This window comes from Procambarus clarkii, chromosome 28 (genome assembly GCF_040958095.1).
Source record: "Procambarus clarkii isolate CNS0578487 chromosome 28, FALCON_Pclarkii_2.0, whole genome shotgun sequence".
In the NCBI taxonomy this organism is placed as follows: domain Eukaryota; kingdom Metazoa; phylum Arthropoda; class Malacostraca; order Decapoda; family Cambaridae; genus Procambarus; species Procambarus clarkii.
This window is the reverse complement of record NC_091177.1, coordinates 9,773,523-9,795,911: the sequence shown is the minus strand read 5'-3', so window position 1 is coordinate 9,795,911 and position 22,389 is coordinate 9,773,523. Positions and strand designations below refer to the sequence as shown.

At 39.3% G+C, this 22,389-nt stretch overlaps 1 protein-coding gene across 1 annotated transcript in view; it reads right to left on the bottom strand.

The window, feature by feature from the left end:
- The window catches only part of LOC123755078 (dynein axonemal heavy chain 3-like), a 116,017-nt gene that overhangs the window by 16,211 nt on the left and 77,417 nt on the right, over positions 1 to 22,389 (bottom strand). Inside the window, 14 exon segments of the mRNA XM_069332650.1 lie at positions 1,979 to 2,121; positions 5,658 to 5,832; positions 6,311 to 6,450; positions 7,677 to 7,838; positions 11,030 to 11,221; positions 11,553 to 11,789; positions 12,603 to 12,751; positions 13,262 to 13,420; positions 16,358 to 16,559; positions 16,665 to 16,779; positions 18,270 to 18,415; positions 19,135 to 19,342; positions 19,798 to 19,991; positions 21,454 to 21,645. Coding sequence (XP_069188751.1) covers positions 1,979 to 2,121; positions 5,658 to 5,832; positions 6,311 to 6,450; positions 7,677 to 7,838; positions 11,030 to 11,221; positions 11,553 to 11,789; positions 12,603 to 12,751; positions 13,262 to 13,420; positions 16,358 to 16,559; positions 16,665 to 16,779; positions 18,270 to 18,415; positions 19,135 to 19,342; positions 19,798 to 19,991; positions 21,454 to 21,645 — 2,414 coding nt within the window.

The window sequence follows — 22,389 nt, the reverse complement described above, 5'->3', positions numbered from 1 at the left end:
TTGGGGTATGTTGTCCTCTTGCAGGGGTTTTGTTTTTCTTTTTCTTTTTGCCTTGGTGGGGGCTTCTGCCCTATTTGCCACTGGTGTTTGACCCCTCACCCTGATACTTGGTGGTGCCCCCTGCATGGTCTCCGTGAGTGTACACGTCCCTGGTGTTCAGCTTTAGATAGTTTGTTTAGTAGTTTTGGGTGCCGGTTAGCAGTACACTGCCTGGGTTTACCTGAGCATGAGTCCTCTTCAAGTAAACGCTCAGGACCCTGGGCATCCCATAGGGGATGCGTGGGTCCGATGGATGTGACCCCGGGGTCCCCCCTTGCTTCATGCGGGTTTGAGGGTTGTTCAGTCCCCTTGTCTCAGGGCGACCCTCACTGTTTTTGCCTCCGTCATGCAGCCTGTTGGGCCAGTGACACTTTCGACCTTGAGTCCTGTGAGTATTGCTGCTTGCTGGTAACTCAATTTACCCAATCTGTGGATGATCGATGATCATCTTCGGGTACAGTCTGCGCAGGCATTCTAGGTTTTGTTTGTTGCAACACGCTCAGTTGGTTGCTCACCCGGATGCCCCGCAGCTGCCCTGATTTGCTTATAGGGACCCAGACTTGGGGGTGGAGGTTGCTTCGACCCTGGTTCAGTCTGCACTTCCTAGTCCTTCCCCTTCTGTTGTTCGTTCTGGTCCCCCTCCCCTGCTTCCAGCCCCGAAACGTCTGAGGGTTTCGGAGTCGGGGCAGGAGTTAGTTGGTCTTGAGACTCGAGCAGCCTCAAGGGATGCTCCTTCTGGTGTGGCGACAGAGGCATTCGAATCTCCTCCCCCGGCCAGCCTGTGGTCTATCCCCGTGCCCATGACATCCGCAAGTTCGCGGCTCTTGCCACCGTCTTTGGCAATATGTCCTGGGCTGACATTCGGGTGTGGGGATTTTGGTGGTTGAACAGGGTCCAGGCTGCTCGTTACCTTGTAAACGTTCCTGGGCCCAGTCGGGACTGTGTCACTTTGGGTCGGCAGATGCAGCCAGTTGTCTCGACTTCGGGTTGAGGAGTGAGCAGCAACCGCCTCCCGAGTAAGTCCCTATTCTTTTCCTCTGTGGGTAGTTAGCTCCGGGGAGCTGTAGGGGCTCCCCCCAGAAAACTAGCGTTGAATGTAGTGAAACGCCATTTTCTGGGCGAGTCCCAGAGGCTTCCTGGCATCCCTCTCTCCCTCCAGTCGGCATTTTTTTCACGCGTTTTGACATCCAGCCTCAGAACTGGGGTGTGGATCGCCGGTACGGTGGGTCTGGGGCTACCCCTTTCCCCTCCCGGGGACGGGGGAGCTGCGCAGACAGCAGCGCGACAACGGGTGACGTCATACTTGTTTGCTCATTTTTGTTTGGGGAGTTCTATCCACTCGTTCGGCTTTTGGTTGCAATTTTCACCAGAATTTTCACCAGTTTTGTCTTGGGACGCCTACTTTTCTGGGTGCCTAACCCGGTCGATGGCAAACATAGAATGCTTCCAATCACAAGGGGGTTTCCATAGGCCATTGTTCTCCTTGCCTCTCTAGAGGGGGCCAGGTTCTGGATCGTGGTCTCTGTTAGGCCCGTAAGAACTCCATACACATGACTGATGCCAAAGTCTGACATTAGCATATCACCCTAGTAAGCTCTGGGGAGCCTCCGGGACTCACCCAGAAAATGGGGTTTCATTATTTTCAACGCTGGTTTTTGTTAAGTCCTTACTGTAATTTATCTACTTAAAATTATCTGTACCTGTAAAGTAAAACTGTAAAGTACCTGTAAAAAATTTTTGTCAATTTTACTGTGAATTATCTACTTAAAATTATCTGTTAGTTTAAGGACTTGCCCGAAATGCTATGCGTGCTAGTGGCTTTACAAGAATGTAAAATCAACTTCATTCTATGTTCTCTCTTAACCCCCAATGTACATTCTTGTATATAAATAAATAAATAAATAAATAAATAAATAAATAAGTGTGAGGAGACGAGTACCTGCGGAGTGCAGCTACTGGATCGGTGCCAGGGGATAGGATAAAGATGAGTGGAGTACTGCAGGTGGAATCATCGTATGATGATGAAATGTCAAACTGTGGGGGCGAAAGGTACCTTTCTCCCAGCTGCTGAGCTATGAGGTCCTGCATGTAGAAGATTTAATTGTTTCCAGTACACTAAATATTTACATACACTGTGGCAAAGCAAACATTTAGCTGTACCTGCTATAAGCTCATTGTGCATTAGACACTGGATGGAGATCTTAAACATTTTAATAAAATAGCACATTTCATATGGTCTCTGCAAAAAGTATGGACAATAGTTTAAGTATACTGTGAAGTATCTAAGACATAAATTGATAATACTTATATGAGTTGTAATGTGATTAAAATACATTCTTTGATAGAACAATATAATTGAAACTAATGCAATATTGAAGGATGGTTTCTAAATCGTCTAGCTGTAGCTGACTTTCTAGAGGATAGGTTAAAGCCAATTTTTCTCTGGAGAACCCTGTCGGCTCCCTGACGCTATCTGAATTGATATGTGCTATATTAGTTTGAGGTCATCAGTCACAGGAGTTCTTATGCCCACCACCAAATCCCTGGCAAGCAGACACGCGGACTGAATGGGAGCCCAAACCAGCCAGTCGTCGAGGTAAGCCAACACCCGAACACCTAACCGACACAGAAGGGCCACCACGACCCGGGTAAGGCGTGTGGACATGGGGACGGGTCTCTTCGGTCCGTGGCTCTATGGGGCGGGTCGCTTCGGGTAGCTCTGCTGTGGCGCCGTCACCTGAGTACGAGGCCGTGGCAGTGGACACTTTTCTGCAAGAGTGGTCATGGTGGGGGGTTCCTGTACCTCTTTTCTCCCGGTCCGGCTGATGCTCTGGGTTCTGGCTCGACTTGAATCCTATCTGGGGAGTGTGATTCTTCTGGCCCCATGGAGGCCAGCCCAGCCTTGGTTTCAGGTGCTGATTGTTCGGTATCCGAACCTAGGAGTTTTTCTGTGGCTCCACCTCTCTCAGCAGGTTGGGCTGGTGAGATACCTTGCTGTTTTGACTAACTCTTCTGCTCGTCGCGTCTGGTTTTGCTGCAGCAGGTGTTTTGCCATTTGTATGGTAATCAGGTGGCTTCTTTGATGGTGTCCCACCTGCTGTCTTTGACTCAGCGACAGTATGAAATTTCTTAGTGATCTTTCCACCATTTCCTTTCCCTTCATACAATTTTGTCTGTGGCGGTTACAGTTGTTTTGTACTTTCTCTCTTGGCTTATTCTGGACTGGCATTTAATGCCGAAAACTGTTGCTTTTTATTGTGCGACCTTGGTGGAGTCGCAGCAGCGTTCAGGGTGGATGTCGTTTCTGCTCAATTCTGCAAGCTCTCTCATGCGGTTTTACCCCTCTGGCCTGCTCATGCGCTGCCCAATGCCCAAGACATCTTGGTCTCTGGACCGGGTTCTTTCCTTCTTTCTTCTCCTCGGTTTGCCGTGACCCTTTCAGTTTGAGATTGTTTTTGGAAAGCCTTGTTTTTGTTGGCTCAGGCCTCTGGGGGTCAGGTTGGGGAGCTTCATGCTCTTCTCTGGCGCCAGGGATTCCGTTCATTTGGTTCGTTTGCAGCTGTCCCCTTCTTTTCTGGCGAAGAATATGACGGCTGGCTTCCGGAAGGTTTGTTGTTGCGGAGGCTTGATTGGATAGGCCGGGGGTTGATCATCATGTGTTGTGTCTGGTGGCAACTTTACGTCGTTAGCTATGGGCCACTGCTTCAGTAATGGTGGATGCACTCTGGGTGGATCAGGTTTCCATAGTTCTCTGTTACAGAGCTCGAGTGTCTCAGGTTGTCTGTGGTCTGCTCTTATGCCCGTTATGTGAAGTAGTATGCTGCTCTTGCTGCTGTCTTTGATATTATGTCTTGGGTCGACATTCTGGCACAGGTGTTTTGGAGGTCGCACAGGGTACTGGCTGCCAGGTTTCTTGTATGCATCCCGGGCCCTCTACGTCCTTCTGTTGCATTGGGGAGACTATTGCAGCAGTCAGTCTCTTCTTTGCTTTGAGGTCTGCGGTGCTGCCGCCTCCCGGGTAAGTCTGTGTTTTACTTATCTGTGAGTAGTTATCTTCAGGAAGCCAACAGGGCTCCCCACAGAAAACCAGCATTGAATGTAATGAAACGCCATTTTCTGGGCGAGCCCCGGAGGCTCCCTGACAACCTTCCTACCTCCCTCCGGTCTGTGGTCTTCATTGTTCAAGACCTGGAATGGTGGACTGCTGACTCACCTGAGCTGACTCCCCCTTCCCCTCTATCGGGTAGGGGGGGTGGTTAGCACTAATGAGTGGTAGTGCTAGTTGCTTGTTTGTTTTCTTTCTGGGGGAGTTCTGCTATGTTCAGATGTAAGTCGTTATTTTCACCAGTTTGTGGCCTCTCTAGTTTCGCCTCTCTTGCTGGGTGGTTCCCCAGTTGATGGCAATTACAACATACAGTACTTTAAATGTAAAGTGCTTGTAAGCCATTGCTCCCTGCACCTCTCTGAGGGAGCCAGGTTCTGTCTCGTGGTTCCCAGTAGGCATAAGGACTCCTGTGACTGATGACCCCAAACTAATATAGCACATATCAGTTTGGATAGCATCAGGGAGCCTCTGGGGCTCGCCCAGAAAATGGCATTTCATTACATTTAATGCTGGTTTTATATATTACACAATACGATCACTAAGTTTTCAAAGTCTCGCCAAAAATAACTGTCCACGACATGTGGCACAGAGAATAAAAATATGGAACTACAATATGAGGGAATGGACACAACTTGGAAGTGATAGAGTCAAGATTTGATGGGAGTATAACTTCTACCCTGACTATCAGCAAACAGATCCACAAGGAAAAGCAGTACAGGAAAATGCAGACTTCCTTACAGCATTATGTACAGGCTACTAACCTGAGTTCATCTGAATTTACATGAGAGCCACCATACCTTTAGTTGACAAATTGGGGACAGGAAGCAGATGGCTTGTTAAAGGTGTCCCCCCCCCCCCATATTTTTCCTGATGATTTCATCCAGTTGTATTTTGAATTGAAGCACTGTCTTGTCATTTACAGTTTTGGCAGGCAGGTACTTCCATGTGTTTATAACTATGGGGAAAAAGCATCTCCTGTTTTCTGCCCTACATTTTGGGTTGTTGAGCTGGAAACCATTGCTCCTTGTATGTGATACATTTGACTTTTTAAAGATGTGGTCTGGGTCAATATTCTCCAAACTGTTCAATATTTTTAAAGTTTCAATGAAATCAGTCTTTCATATGCAGGCGATGAGTCACAATAACGTGGCTGAAGTATGTTGACCAGACCACACACTAGAAATTGAAGGGACGACGACGTTTCGGTCCGTCCTGGACCATTCTCAAGTCGATTGTGATGAGGACTGTCCCTACCTGTCCTCATCACAATCGACTTGAGAATGGTCCAGGACGGACCGAAACGTCGTCGTCCCTTCAATTTCTAGTGTGTGGTCTGGTCAACATCAGTCTTTCATGTCTGACTTGCAGTGTTAGTCCTGTGACCCTCAACCAATCCTGATATGAGAGTCGACTTAGTTCTAGGTTGATTTTGGGCCAACCTTTATATACTCAAGAACTGTATTTAACAAAATAGTTACAATATAACAAATAATTGTAATGAGCTAGAAATTACCTGAATTGCTAGGGTGACTTTATCAGGCCTGATACACTTGAGGAGAGCAAGACGATGGAGACCTTGAAGATGATGGTAGGGGTGAGGAAAAGTGGCTTTATGGGGCACTGCAGAGCTGTACACCTTCTCCCAGGCCTCCAAGTTGCTCACTACATGCTCCTTAATTCCAGATAAGCTGCTCACCATCACCAAATTGTAAAAAATTAAATATTATTAGAGATAGTAAATGACTATCAAAGTTAAATGCAATGTATTTTATTTAATTTGCTCTGAGTTTTGTTAAAATGCATACTAGCGCTGCTAAATTCAGATGTATATGATATAACTATAAATAATACATAATAGTGAGTTACCTATCAAGCCAAATTTCTTTATAAGAGGGGATGATGGTTTATATTGCAAACATATCTAAGTGAATTCATCTATGTGGGTACTGTACATCTAAGTGAGTACAATAAGGTGTGTTTATTAATGTATTTATCTGAATTTACCTGAAGGCCACTATCCTTAGTGAACTCAATGGGGGCAGGAAGCCAGCAGCTTGTGAAAGATCCCCCAATAAATGTGAATACATCTAGGTGAATGCACCTAGTTGTGCACTTATAGGCAAGTTGTAGACGAGTACATCAGTATGAATACATCTGGGCGAGTACCTGTGACAGTCAGCAGCCTGTACCAAGCGGGCCCAAGCCTTGTCAGAGAGCCAAGGCGCTGGGGAAGGACCGTGTGGGTTGTCCAGCAGACCATTCCCACCTGTCAACAGGAACCTCCACACGTCCTCCTCTACTCCTTCCTGAAGCATACACATCATCTATATACTCCTCCCTGACACATACACATTACCTGTATACACCTTTTCACAACACATTACAAAACTTAAATAATTTGCAAATTATCAGATCATGGTGATCATATCAAATATTTTTCTTCTCTCTTCTAGTTTTGGCATATTTAATGCCTATAGTCTCTTTTCATAACTCATTTTTCAGTTCTGGAAGCTATTTTGTAGCATGCCTTTCCACCTTTTCCAGTTTACTTATGTGCTTCTTAAGATACGCACAACATACAACTGCTGCATATTCCAATTTTGGTTTCACAAAAGTCATGAACAGTTTCTTTAGTGTTTTACCATCCATGTAATAAGAAGTAATTCTAAGAATGGAAAGGGCAGCATAATGTCCTTTATGTGTTCCTCTGGTGACAGTCTACTATCCAGAATCACCCCTAGATCTTTCTTTGTTAGAGTTCTTTAATTCCTTTCCATATAATTTGTAGGTTGTGTGTCTGGTATTTTCTCCTATTCTACATTCCATAACATGGCATTTATTCACATCAAATTTCATTTGCCAAGTGGTGCTCCACACACTTATTTTGTCCAGCACCTCTTTAAGGGCATGACAATTGTCCAAGTTTCTTATCTTCCCTAGAATACTTGCCTCATTAGCAAACATGTTCATATAATTCTGCATTCCTTCTGGTAGGTTGTTTATATAGGCAGTAAACAGTACCGGTGCAAGAACTGAACACTGTGGTACTCCCCTTGTAAATGTATGAATGTGCCATATAAACCTTAACAATTACCCAGCTACTACCTCTGCTACACAAATGTAAGTTAAAATAGTAAAGTTGTGTGTGTTTATGTGAATAGTACTACAGTATTTTAGTATTATAGCACTATCACCACATTTACATTATATGCACATTAAATATGCATTAGCTTCAAGCCAATGTGCCAATAAATGTTTAAGCTGAGTACACAAACTTCAAGAGGAAATTACATATACACATTAAGTTCAATGCACAATATTATGTTCAATGCACAAATATGACCCGATTATTTTTAAACTAGCAGAAAGATGACTGAGTTACCAAGCAGTTATCGCCTATGAAGTTAACTGGTAAGTATTTAGGCACTGTAACCTTCTAAACATCATTTGACTTTCGAATATGCTGTGCCAGATCAGTTAGTTACAGGTTTAGACTGAAGCTTAGCTCTATACCCTGATGGAAATTCAGTACCTGCGCTTGCTGGAGCCTGACACACAGCATGAAGGAGAAAAGAATCTTGTCTCTCTCGAAGAGTGAGCGACTGACAGAGAGGAAGATGGCTCGTGTCAAGTGGGTGTTGAGCAGCTGGATTCTTATGTCCACATCCTCACTGGTGTCCGAGTTCCTGATAGACTGAATATATCAATTTTTAAGTATACAGTACTACACAAAAACAAAGCGCAACAAGTCCTCATAAACCACCATGTCTATCCAAACATCATTTTAATTAAACAAGTCTTTTCATAAATGAGTTATGGTACTTAAATTATTAACAATGGTGCCTTCTTTTGTTAATAATTTACTTGAAATATTAAAAAGTTACATATTGAGTATTCCTATTTAAACTCTAAACCTTAAATATTTAATTAAAGACCCTAAGGTATCTCCTTAAATTATGTGTCACGCTCTCAACATGCCTCAGATAAAACTGAGAGAGAAGGTAGAGGTATATATAGTATTTTAATGCTTCCTAGGTTGATACACTGTATAATATGTTAGAAATACACAGAGCATTTTTATGAATTCAAAAACTAGGCAATTTCATGGTATGGTGACAGAGTTAGTGTTCAACTACAGCAAGCTAAAGTGTTACAGGACTCAATTATGACCACACTAATATCTACAGGCCAAAATTGTTGCTGCTTGATACCTGCTTGATATCACTGTGAAATTAAGCAAATGTCCAACCACAAAAGAACTCAGACAGAAGAATGACAGTACAGTAATTACAGATGTACTATAAACAGTGATCGGGTGTAAAACTAGACTTAGGCTCTAAATTTCAGGTCACTTCAAACATAGCCAAAAAGAAAAAAAAAAAGGTTAAATTTGGGGCCCTTCTTCCAAGAGGAAGAGAAACACGTATATCAGGAAAAGGAGGTTTCAAACAATACAACCTAGGATGGTAAAAACTCCATGTGTCAGAAACTGAAAAGGATTTGAGAGCATATAACACACAACTAAAAACACGAAACATGTACAGTATAATGAATTAACATTGTTTAGAATGCTATCGACTACTATCTGCTACATATGCAAGACAAATTTTTAAAGTTTACAACATCTTCATTGAGCTATCATGTTATTAACCACTGTGCTGCTCGGGCTCCAAATATGGCACCCCCGTCCCCTTGTGCGCAGAAAGTAAATTCTTGGAAAAAGACCAATTTCACTTCTAATATTGTTAAAATGCACTCTGATCATAGGAAACTAAAAAAAAATATTGTATGTGGCACATTTTAACCGTGATGGAGCTGGGAAGTTGAGCAAATTATGCCCGCTGAGTGATGGAGCACTCGGGGTCAGTCAGCTCCACCGTGGGGCAGCAGTTGCCGCGAATATAATGTTTCATAATTATTTTGATGTTTCTCATTTGGTTCTTCTCTGTTTTTTTGCTGTAATATTATTTAAAAGTGAGTAATTTGTGGAATTTATATAGTTCAAAGTGTGGAACAGCGCTATGCTCAAAATTATATGGTTCATATATGTGATATATATATATATTATATTCTACGATCAATCAAATAGTGTTTTTGCTGTTATTACACTATATACACACATTGTATATACCCATCTACATATGTGTTCACCATAACTAACCACTAAGTTGGTATGGTGAGCCAAAAAAACAAGAGTGAGCTGCCACACCCAGCCAGTCCTCCCTCACTCCTCCAACACCTTACTCGCCAACATTCCTCCTCCCACCGTACTGTTATTGTTTTTATTACACTATTTACACACATTATGTATAAGTATCCACATGTTTTATTCACCATAACTATACAACTAAGCTGGTATTGTGTCCAAACAGCACAGTGGCCACCATACACTGCATGACAAGTCACACAGCAGATGACGACGCTACAAGTACAATGCCACCTCCCTCTCCAAAATGGCTCCTCCCAACATACTCTTGTTGCTATTATTACACTATATACACATACACATTATATATAAGTCTCTACATTTGTGTTCACCAAAGTGAACAACTAAGCTAGTATGGTGAGCCCAAACAAGAGTGGCTACCACACACAGTGACGCTACCTCTATTCCCTCCCATCTCGCCAAAATTCCTCCTCCCACAATACAATGCACAGTGCTAATTATCACCACAATCCTGGTATTATCCTAATCCTGGTCACTAAATCCTCTAAATGAATAATTGACCAAGTTTATTTTGTAAAGGAACATAAGAAGTTGTTTGAAGATTCCTAAATGGATGAAATAATGCTGTGGTGCTGTGGCTAGCACTGTGAACATCTTGAACAGCATTGATTCACTGATATTTGAACATTGCACACAGTCATTATCACACTCAGGCTCTTCTGTAATACCATCATGGCTAAATAATACCAGTTACATATATATTTTGACATTATTAGGCAATGCTGTGGTCACAAGCTAAACAGCAGTGCTGTGAGCTCATGCTACATGCAAGAGCCTTGGTTGCTCACTCAGTACTGAGGCTTTCACACCCAAGAATGTTGCCCATGATTTTTTTTTAAATGGCATCTGTTTACAAGAGCCCTGAGGAAGCTGATGTGAACCCCATGTAGCTGCGGGAGTTTTGAATCATACGCTATACCTATAAGATCTCTGAGGCACGTTGCTCACCACCTGTCGAGCGCCTACAGGCACGTTGTGCAGTGCAGTGGTTAAGCACATAAAATAGCTCAAGCAAGATCAGAAGCATACCAATGTGAGTTAGCAGGCAAGTACCTAATGTTTTTCAGTCTTGATGGCTAAAATATTACCACACCTTGACATAATCCTCACTGAAAATTTAAAAAACATTAGATCAAAGCCAGCAAACAAATTTATCATGACAATCATCATTGTTCCCAATTAAATATTTAGAAACAAACATTTTTCAAATTTCTATGATTCAGGCACTAAGTAATTACTAGTATTATTAATAAATAACAAAGTGCAATTACTGTACTTGCAAACAAATTTTCTTTGTTTTGAAAGTGGTGTTGTTTTCCTTTCAGATGGTGAAGCAGTAATAATAATAGATAACTGAAACTGCCACAAGAATAAATGAATTATTAAGGTGCATAACTTAGTAAAAAGGCAGCAGTAAGTGGAAGTGGTGATGAACTGATATGGAATTCACTTGTATTCAATCTTATGATCAGTCCTGACATTGTGGTCATCTCCAAGCAGTAAAGATCATCTTTTCGTAAGGAAATTTCAGGATGGTGTTCATTTAATGATTATTGTTAAATTGATAGCACTATAAAGTTTTTTTAATACATCTCAAAAGTTAAAAAAAAAAATACAAATATTTCAATACAGCACCAAAATCAAAAAGCTGGTAATACCTGAAGGTAGAGATTGATAAACCATCCGAGAGAATACTGGTACATGGGTTCTATGGCAGCCATATCAGACACACAAAAGAACAGAACCGAGGCATGGATTGCAACAGGTTTGTAAGCTCCCCTGGCAGCATCAATTTCTTGCTCAGTCTGCTGTACCACCTCCTCTTTAGCTGATATTTCCTGTGAGAGTACCTGCAGTGTTCCAGAATTTTGTTTTAGTATCTCTTATCTGCACAGAAATAAGACAAATTATCACCTGTAATGAAATGCTCTGCAGGTCTTCTTAGATAAAACAACATGTCTTTCTCATAATTAAGACACATACACTTTGGAGTTCCTAAGAGCTCCAGAGAAAAGCAATTTAGAAACTACAGAATGCACTGAGAATAATGTATAGTTACAATGGAATGGAAACTTTCTGCTTGAAAGGAAAATATCACACTCACTTGTAGAGTCTTAAAAGGATCAGCACAACCTCTAGTAATGGCCGTAGTAATTATTATACCTTCCAAAAGAAACTCACCCTGCTGGATGACATGATGTCAATAGCCTTCTCATCCTCCAGAAGATTCTGACCAGCAGTAGACAGGACCTCAAGAATTTTCTCCTGAGTCTTCTGAAGGGCTCGCCTATTGTTGGCTGACTCTACAAGCAAACGATTCTTACGCTCCTCCAGCTGTGGGCGCTCATGAGCTACCACCAGGCCCAGTAGCTGGTTCTCCAGTCCCATTTTTGTAATTAGAAAGTTCAGCACCACCACCTTCCACCAAAGAAAAATAAATAAATAACTATGTACTGTATATGCATTTCTGGGCTTAGAAAAAGCTTAGCTTAGTTAATAAATATGACATGAGTGCACTATATATGAGAGAGAGGATATTTGAAACAGTGAAGAGCTTCTAAAGTGACAAGAGGAGGCCTTTAAAAACATTACAGTGCCTGTATTGTGTTTGAAGCCAATTCTGCTTTCATTATGGAGTAATGACAGGAAAAAGTATATGTGATTGGTTTGGAGGGTTAACTGATGTGTGACAAATGTGTGAACCACTGGGAAATCTTATATACTAACAACACTGTTTCAATTAGTGAGACATCAGAATTGCAGTTATTGTGAATAGCTTTAATAAAACATGAAAGAAGAAAATATTTAAGCACCATGTAAATTAGTTAGATTGTGATATTTGACAATCACTTAGTACAAGATATGAATGATGGACAGGATACCAGCACCTGCAACATTGCTACTTGGTAGAAATTTAGTATTGATTAGACACACTATCAAAGGCTTTAAAATCCCCAAATATTATTTTACTTGCTCATTTCTATAATAAAATGCAGGCATGCAAGAAGAAGAAGCATGACTAGAAAGAAAATACCGTAGTAAAATTAGATTTCCCTATATACCAAATGTTTCTTAATTTTACTTTCATTCATGGCACTTTTGAACCCAATTAGCTGACCTCACACTTTGGTTACAATATATTACATAATTATAGAACAAATTACTTGAACAGCAGTAATAAAAATTATAGAACTTGAAAGGTGTTTGCAGAGAATCATGTGGTAGAGATACCTTAACAGTGACCTGTGGTAGGAAGTGTGGATTTCTAAGTCTGGTAGTAATGTACAAACGAAAGTTACTGTTGTACTCTGTCACTGTCTCTCCAAGAAGCACATGGTCGACACCCTGTTGCTTAAATGTCTGCTTCAATAATACCGGATCTGGTAATGGTGGTAGAACATACATTGGTATATATTTTCACAGCAGTATGTATTGCTCTAAAAGTCATTTGTTTACAGACTTTAAGGTTATTATATACAAAGGTTGTCAAAAAAAAAAAAAAAGGTACAAATATTTCATTTTGAAATGGCTATAATAATCTATCTGGAAGAAATAGCAAAGCAAAGATTATAAATAATGTCACTTAAGCCTACTGATATTTAAGTACTGTATAAGTGAGACTGTTAATAAGAATGTAGAAATTAAAGAAAAAAAATTGGAAAATCACTCCAGTATTTAATGTTTCAAAGTCACAGCCATTCTTAAATCAATGTTAATTTCCAAAAGTTATCATATATATATTCTTCAATATTGGTTTATTTTACATATGTAGATATATTAATATTTCTCATCTCTGAATTTATTGTCTAGTGATGCATCATAACAAAATTGCCATGAATAAATTATCACTTCTCACTGCAAGGCCTAACAGGTAGACATGAAATCTTTACCAAGTATGGGGTCAAAATCCTCGCCAACTCCTTCGATGAGCATTGGAAGTCCTTTCTGCAGTGCCTCTTCTAAAACTCTGATGAAGGAGGGGTCAGTCTGTCGTACCACCCGCAACCCATTCTCCTTCTCCATGTTCACCACCCATTTATTAGCCTGGCCTGGCAGTGAAAAATAGATTGCAGTTACATACATATAATACGTACATGTCAGATACACAGTCTTTTAGCAATTGGAATGGAAAAATATTAGAGTACAGTATGTTGTCTTTTCTGAAAAACATTGTTGACAGTACTCTAGTGTCATAATACTACAGATGGAATACAAAGTGATAAGACCATGTGTGTATGTTAGGGCCAGGTATGGAGAAGAGCCTGATGTGTAGTATGGTCAGGTGTGTGGTTTGACTGAAAGTGTGATATGGGCTAAAAACACTGCAAACCAGGCATGACAGTGGGAATCTCATTGAAATTTAAAATACTGAACAAGTTAGAGGATGTTGATCCTGATATTTTCTTCAAAAGGTCAGATGTAACACAAACAAGGAGCAAGCTCAACAAGCCACAATGTAGGACTGAGAACAGGAGATGCTATTTCACCCATAGGGTTAATGACACTTGGAACTGCCTACCTGCCGAAGCTATAACTGCCAAAACTGTGCTGAATTTCAAAATATACCAGGAAAAGATCAAGATAAATGGGGGACCATCAACAAGCTGCCGGCTTCTTGTCCTCATCGAGGCCACTATGGCTGGTGATCCCTCAGGTAAATCAGGTATGTCATTAGGATGACTGAAATGTTATCATATGTTAATTACTTTATTATGTCATTTACTTCATAAATAACATGCAATTTACAATTACTGTAGTTGTTTATCTGATAAGGTCGATCGCACATCCATCTTTCACCCCCCATCCCCACCCCAACACATACATACATACATACATACATACATACATACATACATACATACATACATACATACATACATACATACATACATACATACATACACACACACTGTATGTATCAGACTGGAAGTGTGTTACTAGTGGAGTGCCACAGGGGTTCAGTTCTTACACTAGGAATGTTCATTTTCTATTTGAACAGTCAACCAGAAGGAATACAGAACTGTAGACCAAGTATGGTCAATGTATCAAGAAAATGTATCAAGAGTAATATAGTTTGATCCAAGTTCTCAGAAGTTCTATTGCAGGCAATTAAATGTTCCCATTAATCCCACACAACTTCTCCCTAAGAATTCCACAGTCCAAGAAATTCTACGACAGGCACTTAATGGTTCTCCAATAATCCCATATAGAACTGTATGAACATTTTCGCTGATACTAAGCCACTATGGATGATAAGAGACGTTGATAATTGTCAAACTCTCTTGTCCTTTTTCATGGACAAAAATACAATTATTTTCTCCAGGTCATGGACAAAAATAAGTATGGAACTACAATGGGCAAATAGAAATCAAAGAGAATAAATGCCATGCTATGGAATGTGGAATTGGAGAAAATAGGCCACACACAAACCAACAAATTATGTGGAAAGGCATTACAGCGCTCTGACACAGGAGATCTAGGGGTGGTTCTGGATATTAGGCTGTCACCAGAAAACTGCATAAAGGAGATTGTGCAATATCTTGAGAGATCTTGAGATTATCTTGAGACGATTTCGGGGCTTTAGTGTCCCCGCGGCCCGGTCCTCGACCAGGCCTCCACCCCCAGGAAACAGCCCGTGACAGCTGACTAACACCCAGGTACCTATTTTACTGCTAGGTAACAGGGGGCATAGGGTGAAAGAAACTCTGCCCATTGTTTCTCGCCGGCGCCCGGGATCGAACCCAGGACCACAGGATCACAAGTCCAGTGTGCTGTCCGTTCGGCCGACCGGCTCCCCTATGCAACGAGCATATGTTGCACTTTCCAGCTTCAGAATCACTTTTAAATACAAAGGTGGTGAAATATTAAAGAGACTGTTAATGACTTTCATGAGACCAAAATTGAAACAAACAGTGGTTGTATGATGCCAATATCTCAAGATGCTCATCAATAAATGGAAAAGATGCAAAGACATGCTACAAAACAGGTTTGGGAACTGAAAAACATGAGCTAAGGTGAAAGGCTGAAGGTGTTGAATATCCCAAAGGCCAGAAGATAGAAGAAAAAGAGGCAACATGATCATTTCATACAAAATAGTTACCAGAATCAATAAAATTTACAAGAATTCTTAAAACCTGCAATTTCAAGAGAATGAAGTTAAAAACACTAGTGCTGATAAAATATTAGAAAGTTCTTTTTTACAAACAGGGTGGTGATAGCTGGAAGACATTAAGTGAGAGGTCAGTGGATGCCAAAACCATAAATTGTTTCAAAGTGTCATATGACAGAGAGTACTGGAAAGATGGGACACCATGAGCATGGCTCTCATCTTGTAAATTTGCTTAGGTAATTACACTTAGTCAATTACAAAGACACACACATATGCCACCAAATTGCAGGCATGGCCACACAAATGGTTACTAGACTCCAATTCAGACAAGTGCAAAATCATGAGGTAGAATGGGGCATAAATAAGAAAAACAAAGGAACATCTTCAACCATGTCAAAAGCTGGCTTCAGAAATGATTAACAGTGTTATTTTAAGTTGGTATTTATGTGTCAAGACTGACCCTGGGACCGATCATGTGGGTAGATTTACCTTGTTGGTCTATCATGTAGCAAAACTTATTTATTTATTTATTTATTTATATATATACAAGAAGGTACATTGGGTTTATGAGAGTACATGGCATTGATGATTTTACATTCTTGTAAAGCCACTAGCACACATAGCATTTTGGGCAGGTCCTTAATCTAACAGATAAATTTAGGTAGGTAATTTGTAGCAAAATTGAAAAATGATAACTTAAGCACATATCTTATGTGAGTGGGTTACACAAAATACAGTGCAAATTTGAAATTTACCTTAACCTGGAAGTTAATCATGTGGCAACTTACTCTAAGGGTTGATCATGTAGTAAAAATTATCAAGAAGTTGATAATTTAAAAAGACTTACCATGAGGGATGATCGTGTGGCAAAGCTTACCTTGGGGGTCGATCATGAGTGGCCAGCGGCGGGAATGAGCCACGATGATGGCACTGTCAACTGAGAAAGCATCAACTGGCAGTCCTGCAAGCTGCCAGGTTCGACTCTGCACAGGATCACCCAAAGTGTCGTACAAGACGAAATTTGAACTACACGAAATTCCTAGTTCCTGGCACTTCTGGTGCCAATCTTTAAGACATTCCTGTATAAAGAATAATGATATAAACTGTAATTTATATGAACTGATTTACACATTATATACTAGAAGTTTACGTAAACATTATCAAACTATTAGTAAGGAACATACCTCCCGGTACTCAACAGTAAAAGCTCCAAGGTAGGCCACAACAGCTGCAGCGATGAGCACATCTCCCACCACATTCTCCAGGCTCTCGCTCAGTTGTTGTGCCGCATTACTCCACCTGAGAACATTGGGAGGGTCATAGGACAAGGAATGTGATGGGGTACGGTCACAATTTTTTTTTTTATTTCTATACACAAGAGTTCTTAAATTCTTGTACAGCCACTAGCACACATAACATTTCAGGCAATCATACACAGATGTTTTTTACATAGCTTGTTTTTTAATTAATAAAACTATAAATCATTAGGGAAGGCTGGACTAAATTATTCTAGGTTAAGCTGCACTAAATTATCCTGGGTTAGGCTGGGTTAAAGTTAGATTAGGTTATGTTGATCTACGATAGGTTAAGTTTAATTAGGTTAGATTATGTTGGGTTAGATTAAGCCAAAAAACTAAATGAATAAATGTGTGTAAAGAGATAAGGAAAAATTAAATAAAAAAAGATACACTGAATTAATATTTTTATCCTTGAAAGAGGGTGGTTAAATTATTGGAGGTGAAACAGGATTGGAAGATGAGAAGGGGGGGTTGAGGAAAGTAGAGTGAGGGGGTAGACAGTTTGGAGGCTTTTATTGAAGGTAGAGTGAGATACGTTGCTGAAGGTAATGTAGATTGAGAGTGGGCAAAAGTCCCACTGGCTTCTATTGTGACAACTCCCCTCAGTATTTAATTACCTAAGTGTAGTTAAAGGATGAGAGCTACACTCGTGGTGTCCCATCTTCTCAGCACTCTGTCATATACTGCCTTGAAATTATTGATGGTTTTGGCATCCACTGCCTTTTCATTTAACTTGCTCTAACTGTCTACCAATATGTTTGCAAAAGATAATTTTCTTAATAATTTTTGGCACTTTTGTTTCCTTAGCTTGAAACTATGGTTTCTTATTCTTGAAGTTGAAAGTGTCAAAAATTCCTCTGTTTATTTTGTCAATTCCTGTTACTATTTTGTACAAAGTGATCATATTGCCTCTTTTCCTTCTATTTTCTAGCTTGGCATATTTAACACCTCTAGCTTCTCTTCATAGCTCTTGTTTTCAGTTCCAGATCCCATTTGGTAGCATGTCTTTGCATTCTTTCCTTTTTACAGATGTGTTTTTTGAGATGTGGGCAACATGCAACTGCTGCATATTTAAATTTTGGTCTTGCAAAAGTTGAGAACAATTTCTTTAGCATTTCACCATCCATGTATTTAAGAGAGATTCTGAAGTGACACCTGTTGTTGGAGTGTCTTGTACTGGTAAAACTTATTTACAAATACAGGTATCTTAATGATTATTGAGGGCATGAAGGATGCTATTTACTCTCGTACTAAGAAACGAAGTTGCCTTCCTAGTGATTGGAATATCTCCTTATATTGAGAAGGCTAGCCTCTTATCACATTTAGTTTAATTTATATTTAATTACATTTTTCTTCTAACATGCTTATTTTAATATAGTTCTGATGAAATTAACTTATTTATTTAATAAGTTTTTGGTAATTATTTTATCATGTGTTTAATTTGATTCTACATACTGGGCTACAATGAAGAGGAACAAGAGTAGTACCCACCTATCCCGCTCACCACCGAGGCCGCCGATGAGCCTTTCTGATCGATCCCTCTTCTGCTCACACCTGACTATGGAATCCTCCAGGTCTTTCTTCTCCTTTTGTTTTTTGGTAAATTCATCATTAAGGGCCTGAAGCTTGTCTGTCACCTGGATAAGGTATTAAAAGCAAAGAAATGTTTTACACACACACACACATATTTTTTATATTATATTATATTATATATATATATATATATATATATATATATATATATATATATATATATATATATATATATATATATATATATATATATATATATTTATATATATATATATTTATACAGATGTGTTTTTATTATATTTATATATATATATATTTATATATATATATATAAATATATATATATATATATATATATATATATATATATATATATATATATATATATATATATATATATATATATATACACATACATACATACATACATATACACACAAGAGTTCTTACATTCTTGTACAGCCACTAGTATGTGTAGCATTTCGGGCAAGTCCTTAATTCTATGTTCCCTGGAATATGACCCCCACGAAGAATCGTTTTTACAACCAAGTACCCATTTTACTGTTGAGTTAAAACAGAGCCCATTAAATCCTCCCCGACCAAGATACGAACCCAGGACAAAGTGCTCGAGGAACGACAGGCAAGCGTCTTACCACTACGCTACGGACACTGCATAAGACATGCATATACTCAAGATAATCAAGATTTTTTAACATACCAGTTACAAAGAATGAGGTATGTATTTTATTCTGTACTAAGCCTAGATGCAAGATATTAGTAGGCTATAACTTGAAAACAGTCTAGAAAACAATTCAAACATTACTTCTCTCAATTCTTTCCTCTTCTCCTCCAGCTTCTCATTTTGGAGAGCCAGTTCATGGTTAGCAGCCTCTAATGCCTGCTTCTTTGGAGCCACAATTTTGATCACCTGGTCATAGACGACCATGGCTCGCACCCATCGACATAACCCTTCACATGCCATTGACACCATCCGTATCTTCTTGGGGTCAAAATCCGGGTGCGAGTAGAACCTGGTAGGAACATGCAGTTAGTGACTTATCATCCCCATGGTATATGAGTTTTGCCAGAAAACAGTACTGTAATTATATTCATAACTTATATTTATAATGGCTTACTTTGTTTGATTATATACAGTATGTTAGCTGTTTTTAACTATATATTTAGCTGTCAAATTTTTTGGCAAACTACATTGCCAACTCATTTTGCAATGAACATTGCAAACTACATCAAATTTACAGATGACACTAGGATCTATGGTAAAGCAGGAAGTGAAAATGATATTGAAACTATACAATGACTGGTATATTAAGCCTAGCATTTATTTTTATTAAGAAAAATGTTTTGTCTTAGTTAAAGTATCAGTTTGTTTAATTTCTATTAATTTTTATGTTTCATTTGTCAGTGTTTGCAAGTACAGTGTATGCATTTTCAAATGTTTTGAAGAAATTAGATATTAGGAACCCACTTGTTGCGGACGTGCGTAATGATCTTTGTTGGGATGCTCTCCTTGTCATAGACCAGCAGGTTTTGGAGGAACTTCATGTCCCCCAGTAGCTTCTGTGATGGTGCCCAGAAGTCTTCCACCATTTTACCTGAACCACTGGGGTCTGGTTTCCTGTCTGGCTTGAGATCCAGCATAACACACACAGCTTCCATCACCTGATACAATAATAATAATAATAATAATAATAATAATAATAATAATAATAATAATAATAATAATAATAATAACAATAATAATAATAATTTATTCATAAACAATTCTGAGTCTGATTAAAATTTTGATATAGTAGGTATTTACGATGCAGTTAAATATCCGTAATGTTTGCAAAAGACGTGTGATTTGGAGACTCGCCTCACATTTATAAATGACAAACAGAAAAGAAAGTAAATATAGAGTCATTTATTTGGCATAGGAGGAAAAAACATATAGATAAATACATGAATAGAGTGAATAGGTGACTAATACATGAGAAGCAAAGTGACAAATACATACTTGGCCAGGTGTCATATACACAAATACACGAGTGGCACGATATCAAATATGTGAAAAGCAAAATAACAAAGATGAGTGGCAAAGTGACAAATACTATATAGGAGACAGGTGACAACTCGGCTTCGCCTGGTTGACAAAAGATATCATTAAGTGACAGGATAGTTAGTAAGTTAACCTTCACTGCTGTTGAACATATTTCATACAGTTGCCAGCAATTTATGCTAGGACAGGCCTCCAATAAGTGCTTCTGTTAGATTTGGGCATTTTATGTCCATGCAATAGTACAAAATAAACATAGCTTAATGGTGTCACTCAGATTGGTGAATGTGCAGCAACAAGATAATTAGGAGAAAAAATAGTTTGAGGTTCAACCTTTCCCCCCCTCATTTTGTATGAAGTATAGAGGTAGCAGGGTTTAGCAGGGTGGGTGAAGAGATATGTACTAGCAAACAATCCAAATCATAATTCAAGATTAAACATATATAAACAAATCTACAAGGGCCATGATGAGGGTTCGAATCTATGTCCGAGAGGATCCCAGACGAGCCTTAATCATTTGTTCAAATTTGTTCATATGATGCATTACGCTATTGTGATTTTTGTGTGTAATTAAACATATATTATTACAGGCACCATAAAAAGTTGGCTGGAGTACAATCATAGGAACTATGCAATTATGTAAGAAATAAAGAGATGCATATGGAGTAGAATCGGGAAGCATGTGCACAAGAAGTATAATTAAGAGTTGCAGGATCATTTGAGTGTGTGAATGTTCTGCAGCTCAAGTGTTTCAACACTTTCAGCTCGCAGCAACAGATATTGCGTCCATAATCAAATCTACGGATGTACGGCAAAGACGCATTTTGCATCCAAAATTAAAATATTTTTTAAAATTCCATTTATTGTTTTATTATTATGGGACTAGTTTTCAAATGTGCACCTTTAGATTGTGAATAATTGATACCAAAATGAACAACGTAGCATGGAAATTGAGGTCAGAACACTGGAAAGAGTATACACATTTTAGTGTGGGTGCGAGCTCCTGGGAAGTGCCAGGCCCACCTTAGGGTGGGCTGGGGGCACGCACACCAGACTGCGCAAAGTGTTAATTTATAGTACACTCACGAGTTTGACCCCTGAGGGTGGATTCTTCATGGCCTTAACAACACGGATGTCGTCTTGCTTGAGAGTGTTAAGTGCTTCCGTGGCAGCATTGAGAGCTGGAACTGCCTTGGCAAGCTCTTTTTCACAATCATCCTTGATAGCTTGAGCATCTGCAAACTTTCTGTTGGCTACTGCTTCATCTGCAGCCACCAACTGAAATCAGAGGTTTCCTTCGAATAAATATTCAATAAAATTAAGAAGTGTTAATTTTTTTAGTGGGACAGAGTAATTTCAGAGATACATGCATGTGAAGACACATTAATAAAAAATTTAAGCAAAGAGAATGAAAAAGTGTTCATGCATATGGATCAACTTAACATGTATTCTTGATTGTATTTACATTTTTATTTATAATAATAAAGAAAAACATCTGTCTGTTTATACAAGTACTATATATTTGTAAATTACTGAATGGAATTCAACCAAACTTTGCATATTTAGCCCTATTCAACCAATGAAAGGTTAGAGACTATATGTAGGCATCCAACTGCTAGGCTCTCTGCCTTCAGCAATGATTACTATTTTGTTCATTTACAAACAGAAAACTGGTCTTTGATCCAGGGTTCACAAGGAGAGGGGAAAGGGGGGGCACTAGAAGACCTCATATTCCTCAAAAGTCAGGTTCTGAAATGTCTAAGAGATCCAGTTGTAGATTAATAATTTTTATTAAATTGAATTATGATCATAATGAGACTTTGCAATGTTTGTAACTAAGTATGAACCAAGGAAATTTGATTTCTGGGGAATACCATGGACCCAAGTGAGTAAAGATCTTGCAATGTTGGAAATCATGTTTAATGAAGATGTTACAGTGATGGAAAAAGAGTGGAGTAAAGATGCTACAGTGCTAAAAATTGTAGTGTAAATGTTAAAAGGCTCATTCTTTAAGTGGGCAAC